The following is a 25,453-nucleotide window of genomic DNA, read 5'->3' as shown; positions in this document are numbered from 1 at the left end:
TTATACAATAGCCCCAGAATGATCAATGCTTTGTAAGTAAATTAGGTAGATTTGACAGATAGAAACTGTGAGGAAGCCAGTCATGTGTATGTGTGTGTGTGTGTCTATATTTATACACACACACACACGTGTGTGTATGTCTGTCTGTCTTTGTGTTCACCTCCTCTCTATCATCTGACAACTGGTGTTGGTTTTATAACTTTGTGGCTTCACAAAAGAGGCCAATATAAGTACCAAACTTAAAAAATATAAGTACTGGGGGGGGGGGGCAGGCAAAGTAGTGCCCCAGCAGGGCCACAAGTCAATCACCATAAGAAGCAAAAGAATATATACACATTACATACACACAAATATGCATAATATACACATACATATATAATATATATATATATATACACACACACACACATATGTGTAATATATACATTATGTCCACACACACACACATACATATATATATATATATATATATACATCATCATCATCATTTAACGCCTATATATATATATATATATATATACACACTTTATTTAAAGCAGCAGAAAATTCAACAAAACCTGTTACTCTGAGTTTCCTGTTGCCGTTCATCGGACAGTTTTTGCTAGAATCTAAAAAAACTGTCCGATGAACGGCAACGGGAAACTCAGAGTAACAGGTTTTGTTGAATTTTCTGCTGCTTTAAATAAAGCATATTACTCTACCACTGGTATTTGAGTACTCTTTTTTCCACCTTGTTTCACATTTATGTGTTTACTCCGGTGTATATATATATATAGTACAAAGTAAGATAGGGGTTATGAGGGTAACCCACTATGGGATATCAGTTATCCAATATACTGCCGGTGTATCTATAGATATATATATATATATATATATATACACACACACACACATATACAGATACATATATAAGTGCAGTGAACTTGCAGTGGAGAGTGAAAACTTCAATGGTTTGTTATATCTTTTGAACTTAGAGGATGTAACCCTCTGCTGTGTCTCAATAATTTCTGTCCTTTCAGCTTTTCCCTGAAAGGATTCCGCTTAAATTAGTAGATATTCCACTGCCTGTGGCAAGTTCACTGGACTCTTTCTTGATTCTACTTTATTAACTCTTGTTGTCAGAGACCAACACCAGCCTCTTTGAAGTCTCCTTCATCATACATACATATATACACACATACATACACATATTGTATCTGTGTATTTTTGGTTTGGCAATATATGCAAGCAAAGGATGTAAACAGGCAAAAAAAAAAAAAATCAAATCTGCTCTTCAAACAAAAGTCTTTGACATGTTTGTTCTGCACCAATTGACAGACACTCCCTTGTTACTTTCACTGTCAGGAATGCAGTTTAACTACTGATAATGACCTGTTGGAAATCTGTTTTTTCACCAACAAGGATATGACAGATATAAATAAATAAATAAAGAATGGTGTCTACATGGTTTAGCAAAGTCTTGAAAATTTCTAAGGAAATATTTTTGAAATATCAAGCAAACACTGAACAGTTTTAGGGGTTTTTTTCTGCTCTTTTTCCTTAGAATGGTACAATACAATAAGAAAGATCATTCATGTACGAATAAAAACAAAAGACAAACCTTTATGGTAAATTATTGTATATGCTTGAATATGGAGTAATATTTTGTCGTTGTACTGTGGGTGTGTGTGTGTGTGTGGAGGTTGTACTGTGGGTGAGGTCAGGAGTGAAAAGTTTGTGTCCCAAGCACATGTTTCCAGGTTCAGTCCCACTGTGTGGCACCTTGGGTAAGTTTCTTCTATATAGCTCCACACCAACCAATACCTATTTCTTTGCTACCCACAAGGGGCTAAACACAGAGGGGACAAACAAAGACAGACAAATGGATTAAGTCGATTATATCGACCCCAGTGCATAACTGGTACTTACTTAATCGACCTTGAAAGGATGAAAGGCAAAGTCAACCTCGGCGGAATTTGAACTCAGAATGTAACGGCAGACGAAATACGGCTACGCATTTCGCCCAGTGTGCTAACGATTCTGCCAGCTCGACCAACCAATACCTCATGAGTGTATTTGGCAGATAGAAACTGAAAGAAGCCTGTCATATATACATACATACATATATGTATCATCATCATCATCATTTAATGTCTGCTTTCCTTGCTAGCATGAGTTAGACTGTTTGACCAGAACTGATAAGCCAGAGAGCTGCACCAGATTCCAGCCTGATTTGGCATGGTTTCTATGGCTGGATGCTCTTCCTAATACCAACCACTCCATATAGAAGGTTGTTTGGTATGGCCAATCAGAAAGTGACCATAGATCGCTTTATACGTTCCAAAATCAATGGTCACTCACTGACCAGTCATAACAAGCAATTTTCTAAATATATTACTGCTCTGTTTTAGAGTCAGCTTCTTTTCCAGATATATGAGCTCTTAGCGATATATATATGTATGTATATGTCTCTCTATCTCTCTCTCTCTCTATATATATATATATATATATATATATATATTATATATATATATATAATATATATATATATATATATATATAAAAAAACTCAACTCGTGTGTCTGTGTGTAACTTCCCGGCACATCTCCTCCTAGCCAACAAATCGTAGAACCACCAAAAATGGGTCACTTAAAGTTTAGGCAAATGAAATTTGAACTGTGCTATTTCTGTTCCAAAATTCATCTCGCAAGTGCAAAAATCGATAATGTGTTTGTTTAGGCCTTATCCCATGCATTGAATAGTGAAATTTACTCAGTCAGCTGTTTGACGTGAACTGTGTTCACCACGCGTGCAAGCATGCGTAAATTGCATGAAAAATAAAAATTCAAGATATAAAAACGAATCGCTGTAAACATTGTAGAAATTCAGCAGAGAAATGAATTTTCGGGATGTAGCCTGGAGGGTTTTTCATATTAATCGTTTGGACTTTGCGAACACATACAAATTGTTTACATAACATTTTTAACGCTTTGAATTAAATGTGACCATTTTGCATTGAGTCTGCAGTTTGAATCACTTTAACCAAATTTTAGCAGGCCGGATTTTTGATCATCACGATACATCGCCAGCGACTCCCTGAAACTCTCCCCTGAAATCCCCATTGAGAAATACTGATCTAAAAGAATAATTCAACAATGCAATTATTTGATCAACAAAAATTTATGAAATGCTTATACGTACTTCCTATTGAGGAAATGGAACACATAAACGCTTGATTTTAAAACCAAAATAATTGAATTTTGATTGAACTTCATCCAAGTTTAGCTTAATTCGCACGTGTATAGAACGCACGCGCGCAATACTGCTAGTATATATATATGTATATATATGATATGTGTGTGTGTATGTATGAGCCATAAATGTCAGAAATAGTTTGAAATTTTCTTTAATATGAAAATTCTATTATCACGACAAATGGTCACTTGTATCCTACTATGTTTTGTAGAATGATACATTAAGGACCTCTTTGTTTTTATGTTCTACTGGATTAATTTAACCCATATATTGTGACATCTATATATGTGTGTGTATATATATATATGAGTGTGTGTGTATATATATGAGTGTGTGTGTGTGTATATATATGAGTGTGTGTGTATATATATATATATATATAATTGTTTATGTGTATGTTTATATATATATATGTTTATATATATATATATATATACACACACACACATTTATGGAGCCACAAACGCAAAATATAAGTTAGTCCTAGAGTGCACAATGTTCCTAAATGTCAGTAATGGTCTTCCTCAGTCACTTGTGGACAGCCATCATGTGTGTGTGTGTGTGTATGTATATATATTCAAATACATGTTTGTGTCTCTTTGTGTATGTGTTTGTCCTCCATCACTACTTGGCAACTGTTAGCAATTTGTGTATATTCCGGTAACTTAGCATTTCAACAAAAGAAAACGATAAAATAAGTACCAGTACTTCAAGAACAAAATAAAATACTTGGGTCGATTCACCTGACTAAACAAAAAAAAAAACCTTGAAGGTGGTGCTCCAGCATGACCACAGTCCAGTGTGTAAAACAAATGCAAGATAAGCCAATAAGCAATATACTAGAAAGGTTATGGAACATTATTGTGTCTTTATCATTAATACGAGTGGAAAAATGTTGCAAAAAAAAAAAAAGAAAAAAAAAGATAAAAACAGCAAAAAAAAAAACAAAAGAAAAAGGACAGGAACAAATTTGTATAAACTTATTGTCTTTTATGTAATTATATCACAGGTACAATCTATAGTTTGAGATGATTTTAGATTCAAGCATATACAGTATTAAAAAAGAAAAACAAAAATTTTTTTTGTTTTTTTTTGATGGCTGACATACACTTCAGAGAAGTGTTATTTCCATTTGATAATAAATTACATAAAACCACAAAACCACAGACACCATCATGAAACATGGTATATATATATGTGTGTGTGTGTATGTGTGTGAGAGAGAGAGAGGGTGTGTGGTGAAAAGTCCCCGGCTTGGAGTAAAATAAAATACAGGGGGATCTGTTAATTATGATTTTATTCAATATATTCCCCTCTCGGATTCACACACTTATCGTAAAGGTCCTTCAGTTTTTCTAAGCCCTGCGAAAGAACTCGGAAGATTGGTCTTCCAACCAGGCCTTTCACAACACCCTTAAAGCCAGGAACTTTTCAGCACGCCCTTATATATACTCTCTGTTTGTTGCGTAGCTCTCGTCAGCTTAGATTGAGTAGATCTAGAGAAGTGATGAAATGATGTAGAGTTAGATTCAGAATTCAGCAAAGGTGAGGAAGGTTTGACGTCCGAGGGATGATATTTCATTTTTCTGTGAAAGCCATTTAAACCCAGGGAAGGCAGAATAATTGAGGAACAGGAAAGAAAAAAAAAAAAAAGAAGATACAGATTAATACTATATCTCTGGAATAATCTGGAGGGATTATATTTATTAAAAAATATTTTATTTTAGTGTTGTTGTTGACAGTACTGGAGAAAACGCACTAGCTAAGGGGGAGAGACAAAGAAAGCAAGAGGGAGGAATAAAGACAGTTCTGGTCATTTAAGTAGATATGTATGAAGGAGAGAGAGAGAAGAGAAAGGGGTCATTTTACACAAAATGTAAAGTTGGGGTTTCTACATGACCAAAGATTTTTCTTTAAGAAGGAAAAAAAAAAAAAACTCATGGAAATGTTTTCAATTTTTAAAAGTTCACTATGGTGAACAAGACGATCAAATTCAGTGCAGTAGACACCAGGAATGTAAAATCAACACTAATTACTACTACTAATTAATACTAAACACCACCCAAAGGAGTGCTCAAAACTTTGGATGAACCATTGTAAACTCTAGGAACAGCTCTTGTTTTTCATAAGAGAATTTATCATGTATGGATGTGATATATATATATATATACATATATATAAAACATCATCATCATTAGGTCTGCTGGTTAGAGAGGTTGTTACGGTTTCAGTCAGTTCTTATTTGGAGTTTTTGCCCTCCTTGATGGGTCGGATGAGTGCATCTCACTCATCCGTTTCGTTTTCAGCATGGTTTTCAACCACATGGATACCCTTCCAAATACCAACCAACAAACAACCAAACTATCTCACAAAGTGTACTGGGTGTATTTTACCCTGGCACCAGCATTAGAGAGGTTGCTGTGTCCTCGATAAGACTAAAAGGTCTTCTCTGTCCAACGACTTTGCTCGGTCACCAAACAAATTTACCTGGGTTCTGAGGTAAGATTCTAAATGAGGATGAAATGGCACTACACATGGCTTAATTAACTAGAAACTTAATTAACTTTATACTGAAAAAAAAATTTAAATGTGTATGTTTTTTGTGTAAATTGCTAAACGTAATCTAGAAGAGATCGTCTCTCCTAGGACAAAGATAATTTAAATGATGTGTTTTGGCAACTGACTTCCCCACTTAGTAATCTGTTGAAGTGAATTTCATTAACAATACTAACTTCCCAATGAAATATTGAAAAGCTTGACAAAGAAAGACATTAAAAAGAATTACACATGACTAACAAAGGAAAAAAAAACTTTATAAAACAAAAAAAAAATACAGAAAAAATCTGTTGATGATGGGATGAGGGAAAACAAACAAAACAAAAACAAGATGTTGTATTTTGGATAGATGTAGCATGACTCCATACCCAATATCTTTGCGTATGTACACCTTACATGATTGTGTTGGTTTACAGAGAACTTAATCTAGTTGAAATTGTTGTTTAGGCAGCCAACATATTACTGAAGAAATAGTAGAAGAGAGACAGTTTTTTTGTATTGGAATACAATAAACATTGTCATATCTACGTGTGTGTATTTATGTGTATGTATATATATATATCACGTGACCGACCAGGCTATCAGATGTTGCTACACATCGCTGGTCACAATGCGCTTCGCATTGTTTTAGCCCTCAAATGACGCTACCCCGCTGGCTAAGCGAGCAGGCCAACAGAAGAAAGAGTGAAAGAAAGTTGTGGCAAAAGAGTACAGCAGGGATCGCCACCACCCCCCTGCTGGAGCCTCATGGAGATTTAGGTGTTTTCACTCAATAAACATTCACAATGCCCGGTCTGGGAATTGAAACCGCGATCCTACAACCGCAAGTCCGCTGCCCTAACCACTGGGTCATTGCGCCTCCATATATATATATATATATATATATTCTTATGTGAGTGTGTGCATATATATATATATATATATATATATATATATACATATATTTATTGTGTTCAAGGGAAACATTTTTTTTCCTGTTACAGTTTTTTTTAATAAGTGGATGTGATATTTAATGTTTCATTATTATTTTAAGATTTGGCTGTGGGTTAAAACTCAGGTGTTTCCATGACATGGAACTGACAAATAAGTAATCTTTTTGGGTACCTGAAACTTTCTTCGTATAATGAAATTTGAAATTCTTCCAAAACTTGTAACTTATACATCAATTTCAAATTTTGGAACAAGGCCAGCAATTTTGGGGGGAGAGGGTCTAAGTCAATTACGTCAACCTCAGTGGAGTGCTGGTGCTTATTTTATCAACCCGCGAAGGATGAAAGGCAACGTTGACCTTGGCGGAATTTGAACTCAGAATATAAAGACGGACGAAATGCCGCTAAGCATTTTTGCCCAGCATGCTTAGAATTCTGGCAGCTCGCCGCCTTGTTGTAACTTATTATATTAATGATGTGTGTGTGTGTATGTATGTATGTATGTATGTATATATATATATATATATATATATATATATATATATATATGTGTCAGAGAGAAAGGTAGGGAAGAAGAAAATACACATTATGTCTTTTCTTACACAATGCCACATATTTTCAAACGAAACAGAACCTCGAATGAATCAACCTTTGGTAAATTGGTGGTTTGGGACCTGTGGGCCGTCACTCCGGAAAGACATCTGCGATTGAGTACATTTGTGGATACACAGGAAGAGGAGGAGGAGAGCATAGATTGTCTACTAGTTTCCTTGGCCTTAAAGGAGAAAACGGTACGAATGTGTTTGGATGTGTGGTTGTATGTTTCTTTGTATGTGTAAAAATAAAGGGAAGAGCAAAGATTGTCTGCTAGTTTCGATGACAATAGGACAATATAAATATATAGTAAACACACATTTATACAAATGATTGTTCATTCTTTTTTTTTTCTTTGGGTTTAAAATAATTTAGGACTACATTCAGTTATAATAATAACAATAATAATAATGATGATAATAATACCATTACAAAAACATCATGTAAAATAGCTACATACATTTTTTTTTTCTGAATTTAGCATTGCTTGTTACTTTGTTTTACTTGTCTGTGACACATATATGTATGCATATGTATGAATATGCTAGTTTTAGTGTTACCCATCAGATGACGGTAATATACTTTTTCCAAAGTGGGTAACATCAGATAACAATAATTCATAATTTTCCTCTTTTTATTTATTTATAATTTCATGGTGTTTTATGCAAAATAATAAACTACACACTAATTTCCAAAATAAACATATTTATTAGATTAAAAATATAATTATTATAAAATAAAGTGGGTTTAGGTTACTGGATTCGTGGTAGCAAAAGCCGTGAGCTTAGTCCACCTCGAAGCCAAACTGCCAACCTTTAACTTATAAATTCTATTTTCACAATAAATTACAGATTCTAACATAATCTGATACTATCGACCGTTACTCGTCATACGATAGTAATCCTCTAGTATTTCAGTGACCAAGGGAGATAATACTATAGAGTTGCCTCCCATTACGAAAACAGATGGTCAGAGATGAAGATAATTGTATTAATAGCCGTATCTCAGAGTATATACGTACAAGATTAGACAAAGGAGAAAACAAAAAGGGCTTGAATTTAAACTAGGGGTTCGAATTTGCTAAAAGTGCAAGCGTTCACAATTAAGTTTGGTCATTTTCCAAGGAAAAAAAAAATAAATTTCCCCCAAATTTCTACCAAACATTTTCAAATTGCTGACTAGTTTTCACTTTTGCTCACGGGGAAATGTCTAACTAGTATTGTATCATATTACTATTTTCGTCGCCATCATTATGATCATCATTATCATCATCATCATCATCATCACTGTTTTTTTTTGTTTGTTTTTTTCTTTTATCTCTATAGAAAAAATGTTCACAATACTGGAATGTTAAAATCTTATTTTTCCGCTGCAAATATCCTGGTAGATGTCCGGAGTGATTAACTGGTACTTCCTTGAGCTACTATCCATGTAATAAATTTTGTCCTTTGTGAGGTTTACGTTGAAGTTTTCCTTTCGCAGATCAGTTTTCTGAATCTTGAATGTACCTAGCGAAAATGAAGAATAAAATTAGAAGAACCATCCATTAAGAGGTAGTTTACAGATACTCTTTTACTGGTTTCAGTCATTTGACTGCGGCCATGCTGGAGCACCGCCTTTAGTCGAGCAAATCGACCCCGAGACTTATTCTTTGCAAGCCCAGTACTTATTCTATCGGTCTCTTTTGCCGAACCGCTAAGTGACGGGGACGTAAACACACCAGCATCAGTTGTCAAGCAATGCTAGGGGGACAAACACAGACACACAAACACATATATGTATATATATATATATATATATATATATATATATATAGGCTTCTTTCAGTTTCCGTCTACCAAATCCACTCACAAGGCATTGATCAGCCCGGGGTTATAGCAGAAGACACTTGCCCAAGATGCCACGCAGTGGGACTGAACCCGGAACCATGTGGTTGGTTAGCAAGCTACTTACCACACAGCCACATTAACATGTCCATCTCATCATCATCGTTTAACATCCACCGTCCTGTACTTGTATGGGTTGGGTGGGGTTTATTGAGATGGATTTTCTATGGCTGGATGCCCTTCCAGCTGCCAACCCTTAACTAGTTTCAGTTTGAAAACTGTGGTCATGCTGGGGCATCACCATTAGCTGCCGTTCAAGAATTTATAGCTTATGTTTTAATACAAAGCATGACATAATCTATTTGTTATGTGATGCTTTGTATCAAAAAATAAATGTGGTCCAATTGATGTGTTTGTTAATCTGTGGTTTTCTCCATTTTCTAATTATTTGCAATATAATAATAATATATATCTATTTATTTATTCAGAGAAGTAAAGAAAAAAAAGGTGTATACACTCACCTGTTGTTTGTAAACACTTTAAAAGACGGATGAAAAGCGGTCTTGCATATACAGGTAAATATGTGGCTATATTTTCACAAAGTCCATCCAAATTCAAACTTTCATTTTCATCAACTATTGCTGCCATACCCGCACGACCCTCAACACCTGGAAAATTAATGGTATTTATTATTTTTCATTGACAGGTAGAGTGATGTGTTTCTTATGAAATACACTGCCTTTCTTCAATTAATTCAGAAAATCTTTTACTTGTTTCATTCATTTGACTGCGGCCATGCTGGTGCAGCACCTTCAAGAATATTTAGTTGAATGAATCGAAACCCGTACTTTTTTTTTTTTTTTTTTTTTTACACCTGGTACTTATTCCATCAGTCTCTTTTGCTGAATTGCTAAGTTATAGGAATGTAAATACACCAACACCGGTTGTCATAGGTTGGTGGAGGCAACAATCACAGACACAAAGACTAATATGATGAGCTTCTTTCAGTTTCCATCTACTAAATCCACTCACAAGGATTTGGTTGGTCCAAGACACTTGCCCAAGGTGCCATACAGTGGAACTGAACCCAGAATCATATGGTTGGGAAGCAAGCTTCTTACCACACAGCCATGCCTGTTTAGTAAATAACTATTATTAAGCTGGTGTTTGAACATAACTTGAAATTAGGAGGCAAGGTATTTTTTTTATTTCAAATCACTTTAACGCAAGAGGTGGAAGTGGCTGTGAGGTAAGTAGCTTGCCTACCAATTACATGGTTCCAGGTTCAGTCCCAGTGTGTGGCACCTTGGGCCAGTGTCTTCTACTATAGCCTTGGGCCGACCAAAGCCTTGTGAGCGGATTTGGTAGACGGAAACTAAAGGCGGCGAGCTGGCAGAAACGTTAGCATGCCGGGCGAAATGCTTAATGGTATTTCGTCTGCTGTTACGTTCTGAGTTCAAATTCTGCCAAGGTCGACTTTGCCTTTCAGGGTTGATAAATTAAGTACCAGTTATGCACTGGGGTCGATGTAATCAACTTAATTCGTTTGTCTGCCCTTGTTTTGCTTAATGGTATTTCGTCTGCTGTTACGTTCTGAGTTCAAATCCGCCAAGGTTGACTTTGCCTTTCATACTTTCGGGGTCGATAAATTAAGTACCAGTTATGCACTGGGGTCAATGTAATCGACTTAATTCGTTTGTCTGTCCTTGTTTGTCCCCTCTATGTTTAGCCCCTTGTGACCAATAAAGAAACATATACTGTAAGGAATTTTGATGTTTTACTGATTCCAGCAATCTGCCATCTTTTACTAACATCAATCAGGGTTAATGAAATAAAGTACCAGTCAAGTACTGGGGTTGAAGTAATCGATTCACCCCTCTAGCCTAAAACTGCTGGCTTTGCACCATAATTTGAAACAACACTAATAATAATCCTTTCAACTATAGGCACAAGGCCTGAAATTTGGGGGAGGGGACTAGTCAATTATATCGTCCCCAGTGTTTCACTGGTACTTAATTTATTGACCCTGAAAGGATGAAAGGCAAAGTTGACTTCATTGAAATTTGAATTCAAAACATAGCAGCAGACGAAATACTGCTAAGCATTTCACCCAGAGTGCTAACAATTCTCCCAGCTTTCCACCTTAATAATGATGATAATAATAAGAGCACTCAGAGAGCACAAACCTCTTAATAACTATAATAATAACAATCCTTTCTTCTGTGGGCACAAGGCCTTGAAAATATTTTGGGGGAAGGGGACTAGTTGATTACCTCCACCCTGGTGGATAGCTGGTGCTTATTTCATTGACCCCGAAAGGATGAAAGGCAAAATCATCCTCAGAGAATTTGAACACAGAACATAGTGGTAGACAAAATACCACTAAGCATTTCGCCCAGCGTGCTAACAGTTCTGCCAGCTCACCGCTTTAATAATGATAACAATAATAACAAGAGCACTGAGAGAAAACAAATCTCCACCAAGGCAACAACAACATCTGTGGAGGCGCAATGGCCCAGTGTTTAAGGCAGAGGGCTCGTGGTCATAAGAATGTGGTTTCGATTCCCAGACCAGGCATTGTGAGTGTTTATTGAGAAAAAACACTTAAGCTCCACAAGGCCTCCGGCGGGGATGGACCCCGCTGTACTCTTTCACCACAACTTTCTCTCACTCTTTGTTCCTACTTCTGTCACAAAGCAGAGGAACCATGGTGTATTAAACTTTCAGACCCTAATCTAGATTGCAAATCCTCTGTACCCCAGGATGGTTCAACTCTCCACCCATTAAAAGCCACCGTTTACAGAATGAGGATAACAACGTAGCTTTTGCACTCGTGCAACTGCCAGTCTATCGCTTGTGGTGGGTGGATCTTCAAGTTTCCACACACATTCTTAGTAGCTTCGAGTAGGCTCGAATTAGAGATTATTCTTTGTGGCTAATGGTGTGAGTCCTGATTGGAAGAAGAAGAAAACAACATTCTCTCAATGATTAGCTAGAGATGATTTTTAAAATGAGAATATCTGAAATAAACTCGACTGCTCTCACAAATGAGAATACTGCTCTCAAAAATTAAGCAAAAAACTGGAAAAATAATCCAGAATCCTTGTATGGTACCAGGTTGATCCCAAAATCTAATAAGTTTATGCTAGACATGAGGCAAAACATCCCTGAAAGTTTCATCCAAATCCATCCAGCAGTTCTTCAGATATCTTGTAAATGGACAAACAAACAAATTCGACTGGAAACAATACCTCTATCTTCGCTAAGGCAGAGGTAATAAAGATTCCTTCTACAGGCAAGGGTTAGAAATTTGGGTAAGGAACGGTCACTCATATCAAACAGAGTAAGTAAATGATATAACACCAGAAACCTGAAAGAGACTGTCGATTATACCATACATTAAAACCAGTAGCTCTCAACCGTTTTTTATCTACAAGACCCTTTGATTATAGTTCTATTCTGGTAGACCCCTACAGCCAATTGATATTTGAAAACTAATTTTATATTTACTTTTTCCCAAATCCCTATTTCATTATTCACCCATTCACTTTTGTACGTTGAACTATGTAAAAACGTTAAGGAAGAAATCTGGTTGTTTCTTGCAATACATACATCGGAAGCACAATACTACAGTGGGCCCCCAGTTTACTATTTTGCTTGTGTGGAACCCCCCAAATCTTATATGGACCCTGCTTGAGAACCACTGCTTTAAAACCCTTTTGCATTTGGATTACTCTGTCAGATGTAATGCATATTTATTCAGATTGAATTAATTAATCATCCATTATCTTAAGGCTTCAAGATTTCACTAACGAGATCTTTATTCTTTTGTTTGTTTCAGTTATTTTGACTGTGGCCATGCGAGAACACTGCCTTTTAGTTGAAGAAATCGACTCCTGGACTTAAACCTGGTACTTATTCTATCAGTCTCTTTTGCCGAACCGCTAAGTTACGGGGATGTAAACACACCAACATCAGTTGTGAAGCAATGGCGGGGGAACAAACACAGAGACTAACACACAAATACATAGACGACAGTCTTCCTTCAGTTTCCATCTACCAAACCCACTCACAAGGCTTTGGTCAGCCTGAGGCTATAGTAACAGACACTTGCCCAAGGTACCATGCAGTGGGACTGAGCCAGGAACCATGTGGTTGGGAAGCAATCTTTTAACCACACAGCCATACCTGTGCCTATTGTTTATTTGTTTATTATATGACATTGTAAAGCAGGTGTGAAATGCTGGATATGGCCAGTTTGAATGCTAAAGAGTTAACCCTTTCGTTATCAACCCAGCTGGCTCTGAGTACAAATGTCTTGTTTTCATAAGATTTGAATTAAAATCTTCCACTATACCTTCGTCACAATTTATGTTCCTAACACCAGCTTAATTATAACTAAGTTATCTGTTATATTTAAAATAATTGAAAGAAACACAGAGCATCTCAAAATAAATATAGTAACGAAAGGGTTAAAATGAGAACATCAAGGTATGTACCAAAATATCTCTATTTTGATCCAAGACACTTCTGAGGCTGTGAATAGACCCTTCTCATAACGATAATTCTTTCTACTACAGGAACAAAACCTGAAGTTTTGGTGAGAGGCAGTTAGTTGAATACATTGACCTAATACTCAACTGGTACTTATTTTAGCATCTCTCAAAAGATGAAAGGTAAGGTTGACTGTGGCAGAATTTGATTTCAGAATGAAAATCAGAAAGAAATGACGCTAAACATTTCGTCTGGTGCAGTATGAATTCTGCCAACTTGCCATTTTTGTTAATGATAATAATGGTTTCAAATTTTGGCACAAGGCAAGAAAATTTGAGGGAGGGGCTAAGATAATTACATCGACTCCTCCCAGTGTTCAGCCTTAGCAGAATTTGAACTCAGAACATAAGGATGGACAAGATGCTGCTAATCATTTTGCCCGGTGTGCTAACAACTCTGCCAGCTTGTTGAAGGAGGAGAAGGAGAAGAGGAGAAAAAGAATAATAAGAAGAGGAAGGGGAGAAGAAGAGGAAGGGGAAAAGAAGAGGAAGAAGAAGAATTGTTGTTGTTTATTATTATTATTTGTTATTAAAAATGAGAATATCTGATATAAACTAGACTGCTCTCACAAACAAGGATATTAAAAACGAACCTGACCACTCTGAAAAATAAAAAAATAAACAAAAAACGGGGAAATAATCCAGAATTCTTGTCCAGTACCTAATCGATCTCAGTGGTAGTCGTGGAATGTAAGGGTGGCTGTAGAATATTTAGTAACAGTAATAAATAGTTTCTCCTTATCTAATACAAGCCCAAGCGAACAAATTCACCATTTAAGTTACAACCGAAAGGGAGATAATTGAGGAAGACTTGAAAGTTAACATTAGATCGTAATCATGTAAAGTAAAGTAACTATAACAAAAAAATAATCCAGAATCCTTGTCCGGTACCGGATCGATCCCAAAATCTAATCAGTTCATGCCAGTCACGAGGCCAAACATCCCTGAAAGTTTCATCCGAATCCATCCAGTGGTTCTTGAAATATCTTGTCCACAGACAAACAAACAAACGCGACTGCAAAACAATGCCTTCGGCAAGGCGGAGGTAATGATCTCAAATTTTGGCAAAAGGCCTGAAATTTTGGGGTGGAAGGGATAGTTGATTACATTGATCCCCAATACCCAACTGGTACTTATTTCATTGACCCTGAAAGGATGAAAGGCAAAATCGACCTTGGCGGAATTTGAACTCAAAATTTCACCTGGCATGGTTAACGATTCTGCCAGTTCACCGCCTTTTCAATAATAAAAATAATCTTTTCTACAAGGCCTGAAACTTTTTGTGGGGCAGGGGCAAGTCTATTTCATCAACCCTCAGAACTCAACTAGTACTTTCTTTATCGACCCTGAAAAGATGAAAGGCAAAGTCGACCTCAGTGGGTCTTGAACTCAGAACATTTTTTTTTTTTTTCAGATTCTACCATTCCAAAGAACAACAACAAAAGCTGTTAATTAACATGAAAGACAATCCAATGACACTCACCTGGAATCTCCACCCCATACACTACAACATCTTGCAGTTTTAAAATGTTACTTATAACAGCTTCTACTTCTGATGTTGATACGTTTTCTCCTTTCCATCGAAACGTGTCTCCTGTCCTATCTCGAAAATACATGTAGCCAAAGTGGTCCATAGAAAGTATATCCCCTGTGGAGAGAATAAAGAGAGAGTGAGAGAGAGTGTGTATGAAGGATATAGAAACTGGAGACTAAAGGATGGAGAAAGTGGAGTAAGAGAAGAAGGAGAACAAAATGAGAGAGAGAGAGAGAGATGTATAATAATAATAATAATGAAATTATTGTATACAGTGCTCAGGTGCACCACAATTTGTCAAAAGTGCGTATAAAGTATATGCAGTAATGTAGAAATGTCTGGAAAGTGAACAGTGTATGAGTCGGATACATGCTTGCGTGTGTATGGAGGGGAGAAAATCAGGTGTAGTGTTGGCAAATCTCAGGAAGCATGGAAGTTTTGAAGGATGCAGTGCTCCGATAACTAACAACTGATGCCGGCAGTTTGTTCCATGCTTCAGCAACTCTTAGCATGAAAAAATGTTTCCAAAAGTCATGGGAGCTGTGCTGTTTTCTGACTTTGTAAATATGTCCACAGGTGTTTGAAAAGGTGCTCAGAGTTATTGTTAGTAAGATTGTTAATAATTTTATGGGTGTCTGCCAAGTCAGTGGCCAGACGTTGGAGTTTCAATGTATCCATGCCCAGGGAAGTGAGACGTTCAGAATATGGCAAATGCCTGATGGAGGGTATTCTCTTGGTTGCACATCACTGATACACACACACACATCTATATACATACAAAGACAGTTATATCATATATATATAGGGACACGCCAACAAATTTACACACACACACATATATAAATATCATGTGACTGACCAGACTATAAGATTTCGTTACACATCGCTGATCACAATGCATATTTCTTTGCATTGTTTTAGCCATGAAAAGGATGCCACCCTGCTGGCTAGGCAAACAAGCCAACATTCCCCGCTGACCGAAAGAGGGACTGGAGCAACATGAAGTGTTTTGCTCAAGAACACAACCCACCACCTACCCAGGGAATCGAACCCATGATTTAGTGATCATGAGTGCAACTGCTTAACCATTAAGCCACACACACACAATATATAAATACATACTATACATACATAATATATATTCTTTTACTTGTTTCAGTCATTGGACCAGGACCATGCTGGGGCAATGCCTTGAAGAATTTCTTTAGTTGAATGAATTAATCCCAGTATTTTTTCATCTTTTTTTTAAGCATGGTACATATTCTATCAGTCTCTTTTGCCAAACTGCTAGTTGTCAAGCAGTGGTGGGGGACAAACAGACATCCCCACCCATGTGTGTGTGTGTATATATATATATATATATATATATATATATATACACACACACACACACACATATATATATACACAAGCATGTGCGTGTGTGTTATATGAGTGTACTTATATGTGTGTGTATGTGTACCAAAATATATATATATATATACACATGTTTGTGTGTACATAGATATATATCCATCCATATGTCTGTGAATATATGTAAATATATATATACCTTTTTACTAGCAAATCTCTGAACAAGGTATAGATAGTAACTGCACGACAATGTGAAGTATATTTGCCACCTAAATATGGCTAACCACTAAGGGTGGATGTTACCATAGCTTGTAGCCCCAGGAGAACATCTTCTCCAGCTGGCTATTGACACACTTTCTGTGCCCTATCAGTATTTGCAAAAAGAGGTCATGTATATCTGAATCTGAGACCCCCTTCGGTCATGACTGACCATGGGATTGCACCTAGAAAGATAACCTCTCAGGCACAAGTCTGGGATAGGTTGTTTATGGAAGACCAGCAGTCGCCCATGCATACCGGCCTCCTCTCTTCACGCCACGAATGTTATCCAAAGGAAAGGCAAAGGGGCTGATACAGCTTGGCACCAGTGACGTCGCAACTCATTTCAACAGCTGAGTGAACTGGAACAACATGAAATAAAGTGTCTTGCTCAAGAACACAGCACGCAGCCCTGTCTGGGATTCGAGCTCACAACCTCACGATCGTAAATTGGACACTTTAACCACTGAGCCATATGCCTCCACATCCATGTATGTATACACGTGTATAAATATATGCACACAGCCATGTCCATAAGTGTGTGTGTGCGTGCGTATGTATGTATATATATATAGGCGCAGGAGTGGCTGTGTGGTAAGTAGCTTGTTTACCAAACACATGGTTCCAGGTTCAGTCCCACTGTGTGGCACCTTGGGCCGACCAAAGCTTTGTGAGTGGTTTTGGTAGACGGAAACTGAAAGAAGCCTGTCGTATATATGTGTGTGTGCGCATGTATGTTTGTGTTTGTCCCCCTAGCATTGCTTGACAACCGACACTGTGTTTATATCCTCGTCACTTAGCGGTTCAGCAAAAGAGACCGATAGAATAAGTACTGGGCTTACAAAGAATAAGTCCTGGGGTCGAGTTGATCGATTAAAGGCGGTGCTCCAGCATGGCCGCAGTCAAATGACTGAAACAAGTAAAAGCGTAAAGAGTATATATGGAGAGAAAAACAGACAGACCCATATATATATATATATAAAATACAGTACTGTGTGTGCATGTGTGCATGTATAGAGAGAGAACGAAGAAATGGAGTACAATGAGAGAGAAATTAGAAACAGAAGCGAGAGAGCTTAACCAAACTGACCAAAGATGGAAGCACTTACCAGTGGCAAAGGCCCTGTCACCTTTTCTAAAAACATCAGGAATTATCTTCTTGCTTGTTTCTTTCTGATTGAGATAACCATCAAACTCTCGAGTTGGGTCTCCCTTCACAATCTTCCCCACAAGCAGACCTGGTTCACCTGGGAATTGAACACGGTAAACAGAATTACAAATGCTACAAACAACCGAAATACATACATCAAATGCTGCCCTTCTCCAAATTTAACCAGTTTTAGTCTTTGTAACCTGGCCATGCTGGAGTACCACATTGTACCAGCAATAGTGAGATTGCCAGGCAGCTCACAAGATTATCATTCCATTAGAATGAGAGGAGCTACGACAGAAGGCAGCTTTTTTATAATAATAATAATAAAGAGACTGATAGAATAAGTACTAGGCTTCCAAAGAATAAGTCCCAGGGTCGATTTGCTCGACTAAAAGCGGTGCTCCAGCATGGCCACAGTCAAATGACTGAAACAAGTGAAAGAGTAAAGAGAGCTAAATTGAAAAAGTGGACAGACAAGCGGGATCCAACAGGAATGAAAATAAAATCGTAAAAAAAAAATTATAAAATTACAAAAAAATTTTTTAATTTATATACTTTTAACACATATTAAACATGATATACATACATTATTTACATTAGACGGATATTTGTCCTCATCTTTGTTGTTAACACAACGTCTCGGCTGATATACCCTCCAGCTTTCATCAGGTGTCTTGGGAAAATTTCGAACCTGGGTTCTCATTCTTAAGGTATTTTTTGATATTATTATTATTATTATCATTATTATTATTCAGGTCACTGCTTGGAGTCGAACTTGGAATCTTGGGGTTAGTAGCCCACGCTCTTAACCACTATGCCATATGCCCGTGGCATAGTGGTTAAGAGCGCAGGCTACTAACCTCTAGATTCCAAGTTCGATTTCAGGAAGTGACCTGAATAATAATAATAATAATGATAATGATAATAATAACATCGAAAAATACCTTAGGAATGAGAACCCAGGTTCAAAATTTCCCCAAGGCACCTGATGAAGGCTGGAGGGTATATCAGCCAAAATGTTAACAACAAACAAGATGAGGACAAATAATGTACATAATTCCTCATCTCTTAAATACAGAACTGTATGATAAGCATAATCTTCTTACCTGGTTTTGCCTTTACACAGATTCCGTTTGTATCACGCACTGGTTCTCCTGTGTATTCATCTACTTTCACTAAGGTGACAGGATAGAGAAATGGTAAAATTCTTGTTGTGTATCCAACAGCACCCACTGTGTTGTCGATGTTAACTGCAAGAAGAAGAATAATAATGATAATTATTATTTTATATTATCTAGTTTCAGCTCACGAACTGTGGCCATGCTGAGGCACCGCCATTTGGTGTTGCTACATGATTTTACTTCACGAATGCTTTTTAGCAATTGCCATTTGGTGAATGAGAGAGTTCGATGCAGCTGCTCTCATCTGCACCTCCTGCCGTGAAGTTGGTTCATCTGGGACACCTGAGATCCAGTTTTATTTTAAAGACATCTGTATCCACCCCATGCAGGTCTCTCAGGTTCTTCGGGAGGATATTGAAGAGTTGTGGGCCTCTGAAGCCCAGGCTATCACAGTATCTTGTCCTACATCTTGATAATTATTATTTCAAATTTTTTGCCACAAGGGCAGCTTTGGGGGCATGGTGGGGGGATCAGTCAATTACATCGACCCCAGTGTTCGAATGGTGCTTATTTTATCAACCTTGAAAGGATTGAAAGACAAAATCGACCTTGGCAGAATTTGAACTCAGAACGTAGCGGCAGACGAAATACCTATCTCTTTACTACCCACAAGGGGCTAAACACAGAGAGGAGAAATAAGGACAGACAAACGGATCAAGTCGATTACATCAACCCCAGTGCGCAACCGGTGCTTAATTTATCGACCCCCGAAAGGATGAAAGGCAAAGTCGACCTCGGCGGAATTTGAACTCAGAATGTAGCCACAGATGAAATACAGCTACGCATTTCACCCGGCGTGCTAACGTTTCTGCCAGCTCACCACCTATAATAATAAGTTTCACATTGTGGCACAGAGCCAGCAATATCAGGGGAGGGGCTAAGTTGATTACATCTGCCAGCTCACCCCCTTAATAATAATAATCCTTTCTATTATAGGCACAAGGCCTGAAATTTTGGGGGAGGGTGTAAGTCGATTAACTTGACCCCAGTGCTTGATTGGTACTTATTTTACTGACCCCAGAAAGGATGAAAGGCAAAATCAAACTCAGCAACATTTGAACTCAGAACATGAAGACTGAAGAAATACCGCTAAGCGTTTTGCCCCGTGTGCTAATGATTCTGCTAGCTCGCCATCTTAATAACTCTTTTACTTGTTTCAGTCATTTGACTGCGGCCATGCTGGAGTACCGCCTTTAGTCGAGCAAATCGATCCCAGGACTTATTCTTTGTAAGCCTAGAACCACATAGTTCCGGGTTCAGTCCCACTGCGTGGCATCTTGGGCAAGTGTCTTCTGCTATAGCCTCGGGCCGACCAAAGCCTTGTGAGTGGATTTGGTAGACGGAAACTGAAAGAAGCCTGTCGTATATATATGTATGCATATGTGTGTGGGTGTGTGTGTGTGTGTTTGTCTCTTCCCCCAACATCGCTTGATATCTGCTGCTGATGTGTTTAGGTCCCCGTCACTTAGCGGTTCGGCAAAAGAGACCAATAGAATAAGTACTGGGCTTACAAAGAATAAGTCCCGGGGTCGATTTGCTCGACAAAAGGCGGTGCTCCAGCATGGTCGCAGTCAAATGACTGAAACAAGTAAAAGAGTAAACTATAATAAAAAAAAAGAAAAGCAAAACACATTACAACAATAACATAAACAAGAAACAACTAACAAAGCAAAAAAAAAGGAAAAAGAAAAAGAAGACATACTCAGACTGCAGTTGCCCTCGGTGGCACCATAAAACTCTCCAATCTGTTCGATGCTGAACCGTTTCTGGAACTGTTCCCAAATCTGGGGTCGTAGCCCATTTCCGAACATGAGTCGCAGTTTGTGCTGTTTTTCTTCGGGTCTGTTTGGCTGAGCCAGGAGGTATCGACATATCTCACCAATGTACTGAGACACCTGGAGGGAGACAGAGGCGGAGAGATGAACAGACAGACACTTACAAACAACAGAGTAGCTACATTAATTCTTTTCTACAATGGGCATAAAGGCCAGAAATACCCCGACCCCACCCCCAGCGTTGAGCTGGCAGAACCGTTAGCACGCCGGGCGAAATGCCTAGCGGTATTTCGTCTGTCGTTACGTTGTGAGTTAAAATTCCGCCGAGGTCGACTTTGCCTTTCATCCTTCGGGGTCGATAAATTAAGTACCAGTTACGCACTGGGGTCGATGTAATTGACTTAATACCTATGTCTGTCTTTGTTTGTCCCCTCTATGTTTAGCCCCTTGTGGGTTATAAAGAAATAGGTACTTAATCTATCGACCCTAAAATGATGAAAGGCAAAGCCGACCTCGGTGGAATTTGAACTCAGAACGTAGCATCTGCAATGATAATCTATACTGTCAGTTTTTGTTTGTTCCTTCTCTAGCCATGCCTGGCTCATAAGGGCCCGTTTCCCGGTTTCTTGGCGTATAGGTTCCCCACCTGGACGGGACGCCAGTCCGTTGCAGGTGAACTGCAAGATGCAGGAGGAAAGAGTGAAAGAAAGTTGTGGCAAAAGAGTCAGCAGAAGTTTGCCATTACCTTCTGCCGGAGCTGCGTGAAGCATAGGTGTTTTCGCTCATAAACATACACATCGCCTGGTCTGAGATTCGAACCCGCGATCCCTCGACCACGAGTCCACTGCTTTAACCACCAGGCAATGTGCCTCCACAAATAAATAAATGCACCCTTTTTTTTAAAGCCTAGCCAGGCTTATGGGCCCGGTTCCCGGTTTCTATGGCGTATGTGTTCCTTAGCTGGACGGGATGCCAGTCCATCACAGCGTTACTCATTTTTGCCAGCTGAGTGGACTGGAGCAACGTGAAATGAAGTGTTTTGCTCAAGAACACAAGGCATCACACGGTCCAGGAATCGAAACCACAATCTTACAAGCATGATGCTGACACTCTAACCTCTAAGCCACGCGCCTCCACATATTGTCAGTACATGTACTCATATGCAAATTAGACTGACCCATTTTGCTCTGTCTTAGTTTTTTATACAGTGGAGACTCATGGCTCAGTGGTTAGGGTATTCGGCCTATGATCATAAGGTCATGGGTTCCATTCCTTGCTGTTAATTGTGGCCTTCAGCAAGTTACTTTATTTCACATGGCTCTAGTCCACTCAAACTGGCAAAAATGAATTGTACCTGTATTTCAAACAGCTAGCCTTGTCACATCCTGTGTTACGCTAAATCTCCCTGAGAACTACGTTAAGGGTATGCGTGTCTGTGGAGTACTCAGCCACTTGCACAAGCAGGCTATTCCGCTGATGGGATCAACTGGAACCCTTGTCATCATAACCAACAGAGTGCCAGTTTTAGTTTTTATACACTCATGGCTGAGCACTCCACAGATATGTGTACCCTTAACATAGAGATTCAGCGTTTCACAGATTGTGACAAGGCTGGCCCTTTGAAATACAGATACAAAAGAAATAGGAAGAACGAATGAGAGAAGGAGTACAGCAGGGTTCACCAACACCTCCTGCCGGAGCCTCGTGGAGCTTTAGGTGTTTTTGCTCAATAAACACTCACAACACCTGATATGGGAATTGAAACTGTGATCCTATGACTGCAAGTCCACTGCCCTAACCACTGGGCCATTGCGCTTCCACTTTTTATACATTATAAAACAGCCATAAAACAGTGAAGGTGCATGGTTAGCTCAGTAGTTAGAGCATTGAGCTTACAAATGTGAAGATGCGTGTTCAATTCCTGGACCGGGCTGTGTGTGGTGTTCTTGAGCAAGAACTTGATTTTGATGTTGCTCCAGTTGTAGAAATGAGTCGTGACATCACTGGTACCAATCTTTATCGGTCTTTGCCGTTCCCTTGGATAACATTCATAGCATGGAGAGAGAAGGTAGGCATGCATGGGCAACTGCTGGTCTTCCACAAACAACCTTGCCTGGACTTGTGTCTCGGAAGGGAACTAACTGTTTAGATGCAATCCCATGCTCATTCACGACCAAAAGAGGTCTTTTTCCCTTTACAAAAGGACTATACCCTTATAAGCAACTTTATCTTTTATTTGTTTCTGTCTTTCAGTCATTGGACTGCGGCCATGCTGTGGTACCATTCTGAAGGGTTTAGTCCAACAAATCAATCCCAGTATTTATTTTATCTATTTTGCTGAACTGCTAAGTTACAGGGATATAAACAAACCAACACTGGTTGTCAAGCAGTGACAGGAGGGAGGCAAAGACATAGTCATGCATGTATGCATACACACACACACATGCATCATCATCATTTGATGTCTGTTTTCCAAGCTGGCATGGACTGGATAGCTTGACAAGAAGTTGTAAGACCAGGGGCCACATAACATTCCACACACACACACACACACATGATGGGCTTCCACAATTTACCAAATTCACACACAAAGCATTGATAAGCCCCGGGGCTATAAAAGAAGACACTTGCCAAAGGTGACGTGCAGTGGGACTGAACTTGAAACCACACGGATTCTCTCCTGGCAAGTCTATCTAGCCAATCAGACCACTACTTCATCATCATTTAGCATCCGCTTTCCATGCTAGCATGGGTTGGACGGTTCAACTGGGGTCTGGGGAGCCAGAAGGCTGCACCAGGCCCAGTCTGATCTGGCAATGTTTCTACGGTTGGATGCCTTTCCTAATGCCAACCACTTCTGAAAGTAAATTGTTCTCACAGAAAGTGACAGAATCTACTACGTTTGTTTTCCTTCCGTTTGGACAACCAAGTCTATCAGATCAGTACTGTGTTCTATTAACTTCTCTCAACATTGTCCTTTAACAATGAACTTTGTCGACAGATGTGCACAGCATTTCACGGGAGATATCTAAACAAGCCAGCATTACACAGCATCTACCTGCTTGTACAGAAGAACAAATTCATACACACACATTCTGCAAACAACATACTTTATGCTTAGTAACACATGGTCTGGACAAGATACGTAAATCATTTTATGTTCGTATTCTTTGTTTGGACTATTGTCTTGAATGTCTTTTCAGTTACTTCATCTGAATTTTACTCATGAATATTTCTGCTATGTAAAAAACACCCATGTTGGTGCCACAACTTTCTCTCACTCTTTCCTCCTGTATCTAGCAGCTCGCCTGCAATGGACTGGCGTCCTAGCCAGGTGGGGAACCTGTACGCCAATGAAACCGGGAAACTGGCCCTTATGAGCTAGGAATGGCCAGAGAAGGATCAAACAACAGCAACAACATAGTTTTGTGAAGGCAGCGAGCTGGCAGAATCACAAACATTCCGGGAAAAATGCTTAGCGGCATTTTATCTCTTTATGTTCCGAGTTCAAATCCCACCAAGGTCAACTTTACTTTTTGTCCTTTCAGGGTTGCTAAAATAAGTACCAGCTGAGTACTGGGGTCGAGGTAATCAACTTGCTCCCTCTCCTGAAATTGCTGGCCTTGTGCTAGAATTTGAAACCAATATTTACAGTTTTTTTCTAGATAGGCGCAGGAGTGGCTGTGTGGTAATTAGCTTGCTTACCAACCACATGGTTCCGGGTTCAGTCCCACTGCGTGGCACCTTGGGCAAGTGTCTTCTACTATAGCCTCGGGCCGACCAAAGCCTTGTGAGTGGATTTGGTAGACAGAAACTGAAAGAAGCCCATCGTATATATGTGTATATATATATATATATATACATACGAGTGTGTTTGTGTGTCTGTGTTTGTCCCCCTAGTATTGCTTGACAACCAATGCTGGTGTGTTTATGTCTTCGTCAATTAGCGGTTCGGCAAAAGAGACCGATAGAATAAGTACTGGGCTTACAAAGAATAAGTCTCGGGGTTGAGTTGCTCGAGTTGCTCGATTAAAGGTGGTGCTCCAGCATGGCTGCAGTCAAATGACTGAAACAAGTAAAAGAGTAAAGAGTATATGCTCCACAGACCTTGCCACATTATCAGCGTCCAAGAGCATATTTACATATAAACATACCTGGATAAGGTACCACAGCAGAAAAGCCCAGCTTATCCCCAGACATCTCAAACAATTTCAAAGAAAGAGATCAAAGACTGTCAAAGTGGAGGAATATACTTACAGTGCAGCCATAGTGCACACAGTCTATCCAAAACTGACTGGCAGAGAACTTCTTGCGAATAACACAGGTCGTTCCACCAAGTAAGGTTTGACCGATTCCAAGGATGCCACCGGCTGAGTGGTACAACGGCAGAGTGTTGTACAGGATGTCGGACTCTTTCACCTGGAGGAACTGCTTGATGCCGTACGCCATGAAGAAATATCTTTGAATGAAATAGGAAGAACGAAAACATTAAACAGATAGATAGATA

The 25,453-nt window shown here is 38.7% G+C and overlaps 1 protein-coding gene and 1 long non-coding RNA gene across 3 annotated transcripts in view; one reads left to right on the top strand and one right to left on the bottom strand.

Moving 5' to 3' along the window:
• LOC118767556 overlaps positions 1-9,708 on the top strand; it is a 49,070-nt gene extending 39,362 nt beyond the window's left edge. For both annotated transcript variants that reach the window (XR_005003478.1, XR_005003477.1), the window contains exon 3: positions 9,628-9,708. This is a non-coding gene — a long non-coding RNA (uncharacterized LOC118767556). The remainder of the gene's footprint in view (positions 1-9,627) is intronic.
• LOC115223174 (long-chain fatty acid transport protein 4) overlaps positions 7,664-25,453 on the bottom strand; it is a 78,730-nt gene continuing 60,940 nt past the window's right edge. Inside the window, exons 5-11 of the mRNA XM_029793618.2 lie at positions 25,204-25,405; positions 20,874-21,066; positions 19,097-19,240; positions 17,947-18,084; positions 15,176-15,340; positions 9,661-9,807; positions 7,664-8,821 (exon numbers count right to left, since the gene is read on the bottom strand). Coding sequence (XP_029649478.1) covers positions 8,664-8,821; positions 9,661-9,807; positions 15,176-15,340; positions 17,947-18,084; positions 19,097-19,240; positions 20,874-21,066; positions 25,204-25,405 — 1,147 coding nt within the window. The 3' untranslated portion in view covers positions 7,664-8,663. The remainder of the gene's footprint in view (positions 8,822-9,660; positions 9,808-15,175; positions 15,341-17,946; positions 18,085-19,096; positions 19,241-20,873; positions 21,067-25,203; positions 25,406-25,453) is intronic.

Source organism: Octopus sinensis, linkage group LG22 (assembly GCF_006345805.1).
Source record: "Octopus sinensis linkage group LG22, ASM634580v1, whole genome shotgun sequence".
In the NCBI taxonomy this organism is placed as follows: Eukaryota; Metazoa; Mollusca; class Cephalopoda; order Octopoda; family Octopodidae; genus Octopus; species Octopus sinensis.
Note: the sequence above shows the minus strand (reverse complement) of the source record. Positions and strands in the feature narration are given on the sequence as shown.